This window comes from Poecilia reticulata, chromosome 9, assembly GCF_904066995.2.
Source record: "Poecilia reticulata chromosome 9, P_reticulata-male-v2, whole genome shotgun sequence".
Taxonomy (NCBI): domain Eukaryota; kingdom Metazoa; phylum Chordata; class Actinopteri; order Cyprinodontiformes; family Poeciliidae; genus Poecilia; species Poecilia reticulata.
In genome coordinates this window covers 1,801,956-1,816,380 of record NC_088838.1, presented here as the reverse complement: position 1 = coordinate 1,816,380, position 14,425 = coordinate 1,801,956, and the positions used below count along the sequence as shown (strand labels likewise).

The following is a 14,425-nucleotide window of genomic DNA, read 5'->3' as shown; positions in this document are numbered from 1 at the left end:
CATCGAGTCATTGATTTGCAGCATTTACTCCCCCTAAAGAAGCACATAGCAACAGACGAAAGTCACTTGCATTGAGTCATGGACCTTTCAGCAATCCCTCATTCTCAGCATTCAGGCTTAGTGGAAACGGCCATCTGCCACGACCGCCTGGAGGTTTAAAGTAATGTTAAATCTACTCTGTCTTTTCTAATTAATTGAAATGTATTCAGTCTAATATTTCTGATGAAATTATCTTAAAGGACTGGTTCTCAATCCCAGTCCTCAGGAACCACTACCTTGCTAATGCAAGTGATAAAATAGACCCGAAACATCTCTTTGTTCATGCAAGTGAATACACATGCTGGGTTATTTAAAGATGGGTTTAATGGTTCATTTTCAGATTTTGCAAATAAAGTGCATATTTCAACATCAGTGGGAAAATACATCCGATATTTCCTCAAAACAATGAGGAACACTGCTGGACCAAACATAATTCATCACCTAAATTTACAAGCATGTGCTATTATCTTTCAGCTAGTAACAAGTTATTTAACTCCAGCTGATGCAATGACTAGCTTCTCATTTGGGCACATCGAGGAAGTGGAGAGGCAGGTGAACTGATGCCTAGTGCCTACTGTCATGCCCCAGGAGGCAGTGCTGTGATATGGGGTTGCTGCAGTTGGTCAGGTCTGGCAACATGTGTTGCCAGACCTGAATATACCATCATCAATGGATTCCATAGAGCATGAGACATCATACTTGCACATAGATCAACCTCCACAGAATCTGGATCTTAACCATAATCAGGGTTTCCCCAGAAAACCTCACTGCTATGTGCTAAGCCCAGTGCTCAGGGCGTATATTGTATTATTGTATTATGTTGACAGGACATGTAAAAATATTACTGGGTAATTATGTTACTGGAAGACATTGCTAATAATGCTTAAGCCCACAACTATAGTCCAGTTTTTAACTGCCTTTTTGGATGATGTATACATTTTTTCTTGAAATATGGTTTGGATGATGCATATATTTGTGAGCAAATTGCAGCCTATGTTTTTTGCATTTTTCGGTCCGTAGGGTTGTACATGATGGAGCATAGACATGAAGTCCTTCAGCTTTCAGCATGTGCTTCACTGTGGAAGCTTAAATCTCACTACTTGCTGGCTCCAAGATTTGTGGCAGGTCTTTTCAAATCCATCAAGGATTTTTCCTCCACTTCTTTCAAAAATATAGGTGCCAAATATGGTGGCACCCATTGACAGTTTACTCTTTCTGCCACAAGATGGCATTACTACTGTACCTTTAATTGAAGGAAAAAAAATCTGAATTGAGCCAAGGGATGCCCAAGTAATCTTACTACAGGTCCTTCTAAAAAAATTAGCATATTGTGATAAAGTTCATTATTTTCCATAATGTAATAATAAAAATTAAACTGTCATATATTTTAGGTTCATTGCACACCAACTTAAATATTTCAGGTCTTTTAGTGTTTTAATACTGATAATTTTGGCATACAGCTCATGAAAACCCAAAATTCCTATCTCAAAAAATGTGCATGTCATGAAAAGGTTCTCTGAACGAGCAGTTAACTTATTCATCTGAATCAACAAAGTAACTCTAAACACCTGCAAAAGATTCCTGAGGCTTTTAAAAACTCCCAGCCTGGTTCATTACTCAAAACCGCAATCATGGGTAAGACTGCGGACCTGACTGCTGTCCAGAAGACCATCATTGATGCCCTCAAACAAGAGGGTAAGACACGGAAAGAAATTTCTGAACAAATAGGCTGTTCTCAGAGTGCTGTATCAAGGCACCTCAGTGGGAAGTCTGTGGGAAGGAAAAAATGTGGCAGAAAACGCTGCACAACGAGAAGAGGTGACCGGACCCTGAGGAAGATTGTGGAGAAGGGCCGATTCCAGACCTTGGGAGACCTGCGGAAGCAGTGGACTGAGTCTGGAGTAGAAACATCCAGAGCCACCATGCACAGGCGTGTGCAGGAAATGGGCTACAGGTGCCGCATTCCCCAGGTCAAGCCACTTTTGAACCAAAAACAGCGGCAGAGGCACCTGACCTGGGCTACCTGTTGCTCAGTGGCCCAAAGTACTTTTTTCGGATGAATGCAAATTTTGCGTTTCATTCATAAATCAAGGTGCCAGAGTCTGGAGGAAGACTCGGGAGAAGGAAATGCCAAAATGCCAGAAGTCCAGTGTCAAGTACCCACAGTCAGTGATGGTCTGGGGAGCCATGTCAGCTGCTGGTGTTGGTCCACTGTGTTTTATCAAGCTCAGGATCAATGCAGCAGCTATCAGAAGATTTTGGAGCACTTCATGCTTCCATCTGCTGAAAAGCTTTATGGAGATTCAGATTTCATTTTTCAGCACGACCTGGCACCTGCTCTCAGTGCCAAAACCACTGGTAAATGGTTTACTGACCATTGGTTTACTATTACTTAGCTCAATTGGCCTGCCAACTCTCCTGACCTGAAACTCATAGAGAATCTGTGGGATATTGTGAAGAGAAAGTTGAGAAACGCAAGACCCAAAACTTTGAATAAGCTAAAGGCCTCTATCGAAGCATCCTGGGCCTCCATAACACCTAGGCAGTGCCACAGGCTGATTGCCTCCATGCCACGCCGCATTGAAGCCGTCATTTCTGCAAAAGGATTCCCGACCAAGTATTGAGTGCATAACTGAACATAATTATTTGAAGGTTGACTTTTTTGGTATTTTGATACTTTTGGTATTTTTGTATTTTGGCTAATTTTTTGAGATAGGAATTTTGGGTTTTTATGAGCTGTATGCCAAAATCAGGAGTTGGGTCCACTCAGGCATTTTACACAGTTGAATAGTTGCCACGGGAGATTTAAGAATTTCTCTAACATGCATGAAACAATCAAAGCAACACACCAGGTATGTTTTTGATGAGGGAATAACATAACATGATGTAAAACTCAAAAAAGTAAATTTTACATAATACTGCCTCTTTAATTCTCCAGGTTTACCCAGAGTAAGCACATAATCTTACTTTCAATGACCACTGCAGACTAATTCAACACCTTGAAATAGAACTTAGCAAATAAGGTGTCATCTCAAACCCCTGATGCAACTAAGGGATTTATTAGACGCATTAGTTGTTTGAGATAGAACAACCTGCAGTGCAAACTAACGTTTCATTCATCCACTATATGATTTATACTTCTGTAAATATAGCATACTTATTTCCATTGGTGCCACATGCTCGAATTCATGTGGCACTAATCATCTTCTGTACATAAGATTAATTTGATAGAAATTCCCAAGAGCCAAGACAAACGCATTAAAAATTTTATTAAGAAAACATCTTCCATTATCAATTCTGGAACTGTGCATTTAACACAGAAAAGTAGATCAACACAATGAGCTTGATGATACAAAACTAGGACCAAGTGATAGTTTATGGTAAAAGGGATTACGCAAACTAAAGAAGCCTCTTTGTTTACAATTTCAAACAATAAAACCAATCTGAGTTACGTCAGAATTATCTGAACATCAAATACCCTGCATAATTAACCCCCGTTCCAGTTAAAACCGAGAATTTCACTAGCTAATCTAACCCCTCAAGATCTTATAGATTTTGCCAAGACAAGTCTAAAAGTAGACTAGGTTTACTGAATCAGTATGTTTAAGCTACAGCTATACAGAAAGAAAGCAGTTTCATGTTTGGGAGCTTAAGTAAATTTTTTCAAGTGAAGCTTTGTGATTACTCATCAACTAGCTAGATCTATTCCTCTCCTGATCAAGAACTAAGGTTCAGACTTATCAGATGGACACATGCCAAGACTTGAAAGATTAGTTGAACCAGATCAAGTAGTCAGTACAATAGATTTGTTGTACTGGCAACGAATCTATTGGACATCATCACAAATTCATTTGTTTGCAGGATAACTGTATAACTTGTATGACAAAAATAGTTTACTTTCTACATCCAGAAAAGATTATACACATAATCATTCCTTACTGCATTTTCCATTTCTGCTAACTGCAGACTGTATTGTACCTAAAACAATAAAGACACAAAATATTAACCATTCTTAAAGCGGTGACTGATTAAAGTTGTTTTTATTTCTGGCATTCCTATTTTGAGGTGAATTAAACAATCTTCCTATCAGAAGGTCAGCTGTTGCTATAGTCAGACCTGGGATTCAAGTCAATATGTACTCTTAACACTGTTCCTCCTAACACTGAACAAAGGAAAGCAGCACACATATTGACTAAGTGTTGGCCTTCATGTTCTCTCCCTCAGGCTCCAGTTCTAGCAGCTGTCGCACTGGGTTGTTTGAGGCAACACCAACATTAAATAATTTCTTATTGCCAATACACTGAGATCAGGACAGAACACTTAGTTTGGATTTTTGCCATATTGTCTGCTTTCTTGTTCCTGTTGTGAAACCAGTGGAAACACGGATGTTGCATACTTACAGCATAATATGTTTGGTCCAACAGCATCATCAAATAACTTTCTACACTGTTCTTACATGGATATGTCCATTCATCTCAGACTTGGTCACTGTATTCTTACATTTGCCAAACTGTTCAATTAACAATTACGAGGCAAAAAAGTCATCATACTGGTTTTATAAACAACTTCATTCAACTTTCTGAGTTCATATTTTTAGCAAAGTGATAAGTGAAATAGCAATTTCAGATTTGGAGCATATTATTGGTCCACAAGAACAGTTACCTGGAAGGAAAAAAATGCCGGTAAGACAGAATTTCCCACAGTTCAGTCAACACCACCAGTAAGTTCTCTTATTGGGATTATTACTCCAATTTGTACCCAACAGTACACAGAGCATACCACAAGAGACTGTCCAATGCTCTTAAGTCTCATTTAGTGAAAGCAGCTACCACAGCCCACAACATCTCATTAGTGTTGGCCTTCATGCTCTCCGCCTCAGGCTCCAGTTCTAGCAGTTGTCGCACTCTTTTCATGGCCAAGTCGTACTGGTCATCTAGTAGTGGGGCAAATGCATTTTCCAACACATCAGAAGAATGGGCTAAGAATATAAGTGCCACCAATCGCTTGTCCATTCGATGAGGGTCATTCACCCACTTGTCTAGAACAGCTTCCTGGACCTTCTTGATAAGACGCTGCTTGATGTTGTTGTTGGTCAGGGGATGTGTAGTCATATCAAAAAGCAAGAAGTTCTGTTTCTCTGTTGTGAGGACGCCTTTTTCCACCAAGTTTTTGGCCAGTCGTTCACGGACATTCCTCAGCTGATAATGCAGCTTCAGTGGGTTCCACGTCTCTCCTGCGGAGCAGATTTATGAATAAAAAACACTTCAATCGAAAAAAAGAGAACCATTTCCAAAAACAACAGTCAAATGCTGGGCCAACTTTTAAACAGGCAGTTTAAAAAAGATCCTACACATTTTTCATGTGAAACTTCCAGACTTATCCAGACTCAGTTTCCAGTCTATCACATTATTTATTCAATATAAAATACAAAAGTTAACTATCGATTTATGGCAGATATTTTTAGAATGGTCTGACCAAAATGATGGAATCAGCAAAATCCAGAACCTGAAGAAAGGAAGAAAAGAACATGGAAGGACAAGAAAGAAAGGATGAGGGATTGGTCAGAAATGAAAAGGAAGAAGAGAAAGAAGGGCTCATTAAGACAGGAATGCTTTTTCTGTCCTCTCTTGTTCTTGTCTGTGTCCTTATCAGGAAAAGGACAAGAAAGGAAGAGAAGGAACACTGGATTCAGAAGAGATGAAGGAAAAGAGAATGACAAAAAAGAAAGGAATTAAAAGAAAGAATGAATAAGGTCACAAAGAACAGAAGAAAGAAACGTAAGGCACACTGAATTAAGGAGGACACAGAAAAATGAAGGAGGAAGGAAAGACAGTGGTTGAAAAATAATTAATGGCACAAGAAAAGGAAGACAGGAAGACCATAAAGAAGGAGTAACAAGACAGGACATAAAGGTGAGGCAACTTTATTTGCATAGGACATTTCAGCAACAAGTCAATTCAAAGTTTATGCATGATGTAGATAAGGAATAGATGTGGAAAAGAATAACTCATGCTCACAGTTTTCATCAATGGAATGAAGACAAAAACTGAAATTCCTTTGCCCAAGAAATGCATGTCTTGGATAAAGGAGACATTTAGATATGTGGGTTCTTTAGAAAATCCTCCATTAACCCTCACATGGTCTTAGTGCAACACTCAGGAGAAGCGCAGAAAATGTCACGGTCTGACAACGAGGAAGTGGAGGTGTTGTCCCATCACTCCGTCAATTGAGTAAAAGCACATGTGGAGTCAGTGCGACCTCACCTGACCACACACAGAGTACTCTCATGAGACCGTGGGAGGGTTAGAAATAGGGGTAGAAATTACAAATTTTCTCCACCAGCCACAGTGGCTGGTAGAGAAAAGTTTTTACTGGACACTCAAAACATTTCACCTGCCACTATTTTTTTCTTTTGATGAAAAACCCCATCTATAAAATATATGATTTATTCTTAACTATGTATGGTAAATAAGTTTACCATACATCTGTAGGTATACTTACGAATTTACCATATTTTTTGTACTATAAGTCGCTACTTTTTTCCCCACGCTTTGAACCAGTAGTCCCCAACCTTTTTATTACCGCAGGCCGGTCAAAACTTAGAAATTTTGCTGCGGCTCAGGGGGGGAGGGAGATGTTTTAACTTTCAGATAAGGCTTCTGCATATTGGTGTTCCCGCTAAAGCCTGAATATACCCAATTTGGGTTGTCTTGGCCCTTTTCTCGTAGCCTGTGAGTTTTTCCCTGACTGGGAACGAGAAAACAACCTGTTGAATGTGACAGGTAGCTAATCAGAAAGCACGGTGACGTAAGAACAGAGGGGAAACCTAAACAGCTGACATATCGCGCAACTGTGAGTCCGGTGGATATCAGAGATGATATGTGGAAATGTTTATTATTATATGTAAAGGTCATTATTATATATGTTTATTCAGTTAAAAATGTTAACTATGAAAAAATAGTCACCTCCAAATCATAGTGCAGCAAATAGAGTGGCTGCTCCCGACATCTTTTATCCACCATTACGTCTTTTATCTCTTAAAATGAGTCCACAAACTATCACAATTGCTTCTACATCGTCATCCGTGTTTGGTTATTCTAAATTCCCGTATGCTATGTAGGGGGTTTTACTGGATTATCGAATCGGGATGTTCGTGTGTGGTGTGTTGGTCCTGCCTTGGACACACGAACCGATTGAACCTGTTGGTCTTTTATCAGCTCTGTGGTCACAGAGGTTTGGAGAATCGGCCGACAATTCTTAAATCTTGCCGTCTAAACCAGACTTAAGACTAACAAGCTCTGCTCATCTCCTCTCGACCACTGCCCAAACGCTCCGACTCTGGTCGCACATTTACGTTTACATATCCCTTCAAAATAAGATACAGATGCGACACAAAAACGAACATTTTACTTTCGTGAAAATTTTAACTCACGATAATGACTAACGGGAGCCGTGAGCTTGTTTCTCTGCAACGAGACGGTCCCATCTGGGTGTTATGAGAGACGATGACACCCGAGGTATGTTGCTTGTGCACAGCACTGGTCTCTACTTGGCGAAGCAGTTTGAAGCTTCATTGCCTCATTAGCGAGCCGGTCGCTGCATTTTACGCAGAGCAGGCTTGTAATGTGGGACTCACCTACTGGTCCGGGATAAATCCATTCTCCTGTCTCTTCTCTGGGCCTTTTTTCCCTTTGCAAAAAAACTTTCCAAAGACACCTGATCTGTTTCTTACTCATTTTGCTGCTTGTGGGCTCAATGTTGGTGCGCAAGTAACTGAGAGAATCTGGTTAAAGGGTTTTAAAAATAAAAAAAACTCCAGACTCAAATAATATATAAAACGGAAATATTTAATTATTTGTTGCGCGGCCCGGTACCAATTGGGTCCACGGACTGGTACCGGTCCACGGACCGGGGGTTGGGGACCACTGCTTTGAACTATGCGGCTTTTTTAAAAATTATTTTTCATTAATGAACATCTTTGTTTACAAGTACACAGAAAAACGAAGAAACAGAACACATTATAAAGTATGCAAGGGGTGTAGCTTTCAACAATAAATACATTGGTATGAAAAAGAAAAAGAATAGAGAGCAGCTATTACGACATGACAAATTAAAATATTCAGATATACAACATTCATATGTTTCTCCAGCTTTATTGTTCATACTCTTGGAGAGGGGTGAAAGTAAGGGGGTACGGTAGGGTACTGCGTACCCCTAAAAGATTCAGCGGGGGTACGCAGTACCTGCAAGAGAGGGGAGCGGCTGTCAGCTGTAAAACATGAATGGGTTCACTCTGAAGCCGTGAGTTCACCCACTAATCAGCCGTGACTGATTAGTTTTTCAAGAACAATCTAAAACACGACTTAATCAGTTAATAACTTTTTTCCCCATTTCATATCGTTTCTGAACTGTTCGTGCTTTGCTAGAGCAGGGCTGCAATACGTGGATCGCGGAAGGTTTTGAATCGATCTCGGCCTTGGGTGACAAACTGAACACCCCCAGGACGATGAGACCAGCACGTCCTCTGGCTGGTTTAAAACGTTCGTAACTTTATGAAAGAACTACAACAAAACATGTTCAAATTAATGACCCAACAATAATAATCTCAGTAATTATTGTTTCAAAATAACTAGCAGAGTAGGAGTTTAAAATTAACTAATTAACCACCGCTGCGTTCAGGGAGGCTTATTAATGATCGCAAAAATAAATATTAAGCCTGCAAACCTAATATCGTAACGGACTGAATGTTTTTAAAGTAATTTCTGGTCGGCTTGCGGAGCGCAGGAGGTTGCCATGTTTCCAATCTGCTGGACAAAGATTCTCTGTGAAGCAAAGATGGCGCTCCTTCAGGAAGGAGTTGTTTTTCGTGGCTCTCCAAATGTTATCCCGTTACGTTTGGGAAGAGAACTGGAGGATGATTCCTCTTGGCCTGTTATTATTCTCTTTCATTTTCCCTAAGCGGCGGACAGTGTCAATCACATCAGGCAGCTCATCTATGCATGCTTGTTCATAACATACCTGATTATAATTGGTATGCTATTCAGAAAGGAAAAACTTAAAAAGCTATAGGATTTGAATGACGGCATTGGACAGAATGTCATAGTAGCGGTTTGAGCGTCTTTTTAAACCACAGCAGATTGAAGGTTTGTAAAAATTGGGCGGACTAGCCCTTTGGCCATTTACTGAATCGGAAGCTGCATTTAGAAGCCATTAGCCATTAGTTTTGTATATGAAGCCATTAGCTTCATATACAAAACAAAGTCGGAATATTCACACTTTTCTGTGTGAAGGTTTCATGATCAAATTAATTACATGCCGATTTGGACGAGTTTACAAAAACAAACTGTGCCAGACAGAGAGGACTTCCGGGTCAGACCACTTCTCAAAAATGAAATAATGAAAATCGAAATCGACAGCTCGTCATCTGTTTTTTCCCTTTTCGTTTTGTGCACTAAATGGGAAATCGGATAACGAGCCAAAAATCCGATTTCGGTTTTCTAAACGGAAAACAAAAAAACTAGTTTATTTTCGTTTTTTTATTTTCCATTTCAAACGAAAAAACCAACTTCCTGAAAATACACGGACCCAGCTCATTATTTGATTTCCCATTTAGTGCACAAAACGGAAATGGAAAACACGGATAACGAGCGCTCAGTTTAGATTTTCATGATTTAATTTTTGACAAGCAGTCTGACCCGGAAGTTCTCTCTGTCCCGCACACTTTGTTTTTGTAAACTCGTCCAAAGAGGCGTGTAATTAATCTCGTCATGATACCTTCACACAGAAAGCCACATATGCTGACTTTGTTTTGTATATGAAACTAATGGCTTCTAAATGCAGCTTCCGATTCAGTAACTGCCTAAAGGGCTACTCCACCCAATTTTTTTACCAACCTTTAATCTGCTCTGGTTTAAAAAGACGCTCACACCGTTACTAGAACTTTTTGCCAAACCAATCATTCAAACCCTATATTTTTTTTTTTAAAGTTTTTCCTTTATGAGTAGCATTTGCATACAAATTAAAATCTGTAATGTCATGAACAAGCATATAGAAAAGTATGATTATCCAAAATATACAATAAAAATGCAGCTATTTCTAATTAGAAAATGTTTGAAATGATGTGCCAATGTTATTATATTATTAAAAGCTTAACTAAATAAATGCTTACCTTTGGAAGAGGTTTAGGGCCACGGAAAAAAAGTCAGAATTCTGACTTTAATCTCAAAATTCTGATTTTCTTTCTCAGAATTCTGATTTTAATTTAAAATAATGCTGGTGTTAACTAAATGTTATGGGGTCCTACAATTCCTTTCCATGGTTTACCACCTCATAATACTTTTCACACTTTTATCAGTGACTTATGACTTTCCAACAATCTGATTCTGCTTATAAATTATTAGCCTCAACTGACTAAACAACTTTTCAATGAAAAGTTTTGAGTTGATTCTTTCAATTTATTTGCATTTCATTGCTTACTACGTTTTCTACTGAAATTCTCAATTATTCTTATTTCTAAAAACATCTCAGAACATGTTCATTAATTCCACATGCCGTCATTATTCCTGTGTTATCCCAGTGTTTTTCTGACTACATGCTAGCTTAGTGTTAGCTTCCCGATCCCCTAGTGTGCAGAGGAAGCTACAAACTACTTTAGTGTGTAGCTTTCCCACACTCTAAAAAAAATGTGTTAAAAAAGAACACAAAAAATGTTATTACATTAATATTGTGTTAAAATGAATACAATAGTATTGAATATTTCAACACATAATTGTGTCTGTGTTTGTCAGGCAGAATTTACTCCCTGCTGACATAAGATTGTGTAATTCCTTTCAATGATAGTTTCCAGAATTTTTTTTTTTCTAAAATGGTTTTACATTTTTTTTGTTTAGCATTTATAACAATGTTTACTTCATCTAAAAATGCAATTATTATTACTGTATTGTGGCAGGATTTAATTACTTTTATACAATGCAGTACAAAAATATTTTTGTACTGCATTGTATATTTACTCATCTTCAAAGTAATATGCATTATACATTTCGATTATTTACATAATTTTGTTTGCTAAAAAACAGAATTCTTCAACATTTACAATAAATATAATTAGAAATGGCTATGAGCTACAAAAATTTAGCTGATAACCTCACATTGGCTGATAAGCAAGTGGCAACATCAAGGCACCATAACTACCAATTCAGCCACCAAATTAAGTCTTCTGATTGGAGGAAGGTTTTTCCGCAATATGGATCAAGTTGACAAACGAGGCAAAGATTGAAGCCACTAATTTTGGAATAACCACTTTGGTATGTATATACCTTGTATTTGTTTTAATGAATTGGTATCAAGTTAGATTTATGGGAATTTTCTTGAATAACTAGTTGTAAAAGTATTATGGTAATTTTTGTTGCTATGACAGGGTACTCTGAAATGTTATGCTGGGTTTCATGTCAAAGCTAGCTAGCATATTATTATGGCAAAGACAGGTGGTGGGTTGCCTTTGAATTGAAAATGGTCCTTATTTGTGTAGTTAATGCAATTATGGGCTAATTAACCCTTTATGTCCCATTGCAAGTTGGTGCATTTTTTTCGTTCCAAGTTAAAGGTCTCTGCCTCTTTAAGAAATGCTAAAAGTAACAGTTGGAGTAGTTAACAGCTGTTGGTAGCACTGTGGTGTTCTGTGATCCGGTGGAGCCAAGGGGAAAAAAGCAGGAGCAATCGTTTTATTCTCATCCAGTACAGTAGTATCAACTTTCCCTGTCGTTTCTTCGTTGTGAAGACTTCAAGCTAAACCCGGTAATATTTAATTGTGATTTTATGACCTCATTAAAAAATTAAGACCGACTGTTAGCGGACGTTGTAACACGTTAGCTGCAAGCTAACGTTGGTGTGCAGTGATACTGTGGAACCTTGAGGTACTGCAAAAAGTTACAAAAGTCAACCGCAACACTTATACTTTTGTACTGTTTTCATCCCGTCCTTATGTTCAAGAAATATTCAAAAGTATGACAGAAATTTAGTTTGCTCGGTTTTGTGGAATAAACATTGTCCTCGGTTATAGAAGGCTAAGATATTTGACTGCTTTTATGTTATTCTTATTTAATCCCCTTCTGCTGATTCCTCCAAATGATTTTTTAAAACTCTGAAATGCACATGTAATGGGAAATCAAATCTTCAAACGTAATCCCATTTTTAAAAATTTTATTTGCTGACTTCAAGCTTCTTTTTGATCCTTTGCATTTTTTTTCCTTGCAGATCTTTACGCTTGTGATCTTATTTTATTTTATGAATTACTAAAATGGAATTCTGTAGATTTTTCTCCCAGTTATCTTCATAATGCAGACAGGCTGAATGAATATTAATGGTTTCAGGGCGTCAAATCTGGTAGGTCTGCTTCTTTTCCCCATGTAACATTATAACTGAGACAACGATGATGATCTACTTCTAGTTTTTTAAAAATAAATGTTTTGCTTTCCTTTGTTATAGCTGGACTCAGTTTGGAAGGCTAACGGGTGAACAGGCAGACTTATTTCTTCGTACATGGGAAGCCGACATGTACCAAAACTCAAAGACATGAACAAAGGTATTTATGTGGAACCAGGGATTTGTGATCTTTGTAAATAAAATCTCACACATATAAAACTAAATTCAGTTCCTAATGTTAAAACAGGAGAAAAGTTTACAAAGATACTTTTGTTGGAAGAAAAATAAACAATAAGATTTTTACCTATATTAGACCAATATTTTTTGTGATGGAAAATCTTTAATATATCAGCCAGTGATAGGAAGGTAAATGGATTATTATATAAAAAAGGTGAATGATTTGTATTTATAATGGCCCACAACAAAGTGCAGATTTTTATAGTTCTGCTATTTTTTTGAGACTTGAAACACACTTGTTTTGTTGACAGATCTACTACCTCCTGTTGGTGCAAGTCATCTTGGCATCAAGACTACAATGACATACCTTCTGGATTTTGTGGTGGTAGGTATTTATCTTTGACTAATTGTATTTTTATTAGAAGGTTTACATAGTGGCTGATCAGATCATTTCACTAACAAATTTGTTTTGTTATTTTTCTGGTCTTTCGTCTAAACTTGGTACAAGATTAACATTGCTCTGCTTCAAGAAGTCATCATCCCCACATGATCTACATCTGTGACCTGAATAAAGATTGTCCTCAGTTATAGAAGGCTAAGAAATTTGACTGCTTTTATGTTATTCTTAACATAAAAGAATAACAGAGGGATTGGTGACACATTATGACACCAATACCAAGAACCACAAAGTCATCCTCACCAAGAATAACTAAGTCACCATCCCTCTACATCTGGTCTCATGAATGCTATGGACAAGTTTTTCAAACTCTCCTTGGTGCGTCCTGACCACCACAACTCTACCCCCGTCTTTACGTTACATATTTACAATAAACTGTTTTCCATACGAAGTAAAGTACAAGTACTGGAACTGATTGGACAATCAGAAGCTGGCAAGTAAAATGTTCAATTGTCCAAAACGTAAAGACTGCTTTCGAAGAGGTGTGGGGCTTCAAGATACAATATCTTGTACTTTGGTTGACGACTACTGGACTGTAAATGCATGTTTCCATTTGACTGCAAAACAGATTGTTATTTCTCATCAGCTCTTTTGTAGCCAAGTGTTTTTTGTACCTGTTCACAGAATGTTATGAAAAATATATGATACAGAGAGTAAGGATTTTAAAACCTGTGGTGTTAAAATCCTTAACACCACAGGTTAAGGATTTAGTAACTTTTCTTCAAAGTTAGCTCGACTTTGAAGACAATAACATGTTGACTGGTGAACTAATTGATTATATGATTTTTACTTGTGCATATGATTTACATATTGTGGCTGTCGTAAAACATTTTTGTAACATGTATTTAATTTTAATAAACGTATGCATCTTTATATTCTCATATGAAAATGTCAATTTTTATTTGACTCAATCTATGAAAACACATTTTACACGTGTGTCAAAAGGACACATTTTAACATACGTTTTGTGTTGATTTCAATGACACAATAGTTGTGTTAAAACGACAAACACATTAGTTGTGTCAAAAACAACACAACACGTGTTGTCCTTGAGCTGATGCGGCACATGTGTTAAAATTTAACACATCATGTGTTGTTTTTAACACACCTGTCATCCTGCCTACATTTCCACTTCTTCTTACCGAGCAGCAGCAGCTAATCTGAACTCTTCCTCAATCTTTCCCTGGTCACGTTTCTCTCATCATCCTCCGACGATAGTTGCTAACTCCCCCTTTTTCTCTGCTCCACAATCTGCTCCAGCTGTCAAAGTTTGTGTTGTAAACATATAGGATAGTTTGACACATTTTTCTGAATGGGCTCAGGTGGTTTTTA

At 37.8% G+C, this 14,425-nt stretch overlaps 1 protein-coding gene and 1 long non-coding RNA gene across 3 annotated transcripts in view; one reads left to right on the top strand and one right to left on the bottom strand.

Moving 5' to 3' along the window:
* Positions 1–3,291: 3,291 nt before the first annotated feature.
* Positions 3,292–14,425, bottom strand: part of golph3a (golgi phosphoprotein 3a) — a 36,483-nt gene continuing 25,349 nt past the window's right edge. Inside the window, exon 4 of the mRNA XM_081611198.1 lies at positions 3,292–5,272. Within this exon, the coding sequence (XP_081467324.1) occupies positions 4,848–5,272 (425 nt within the window). The 3' untranslated portion in view covers positions 3,292–4,847. The remainder of the gene's footprint in view (positions 5,273–14,425) is intronic.
* LOC103469640 (uncharacterized) lies at positions 9,843–13,968 on the top strand. 2 transcript variants are annotated; one of them, XR_534383.3, is made up of 5 exons: positions 9,843–11,832; positions 12,292–12,420; positions 12,523–12,619; positions 12,948–13,021; positions 13,145–13,968. It is a non-coding gene; the product is annotated as an uncharacterized LOC103469640 (long non-coding RNA). The 2 variants fall into 2 exon arrangements; XR_014089139.1 differs by having other exon boundaries at positions 9,849–12,420.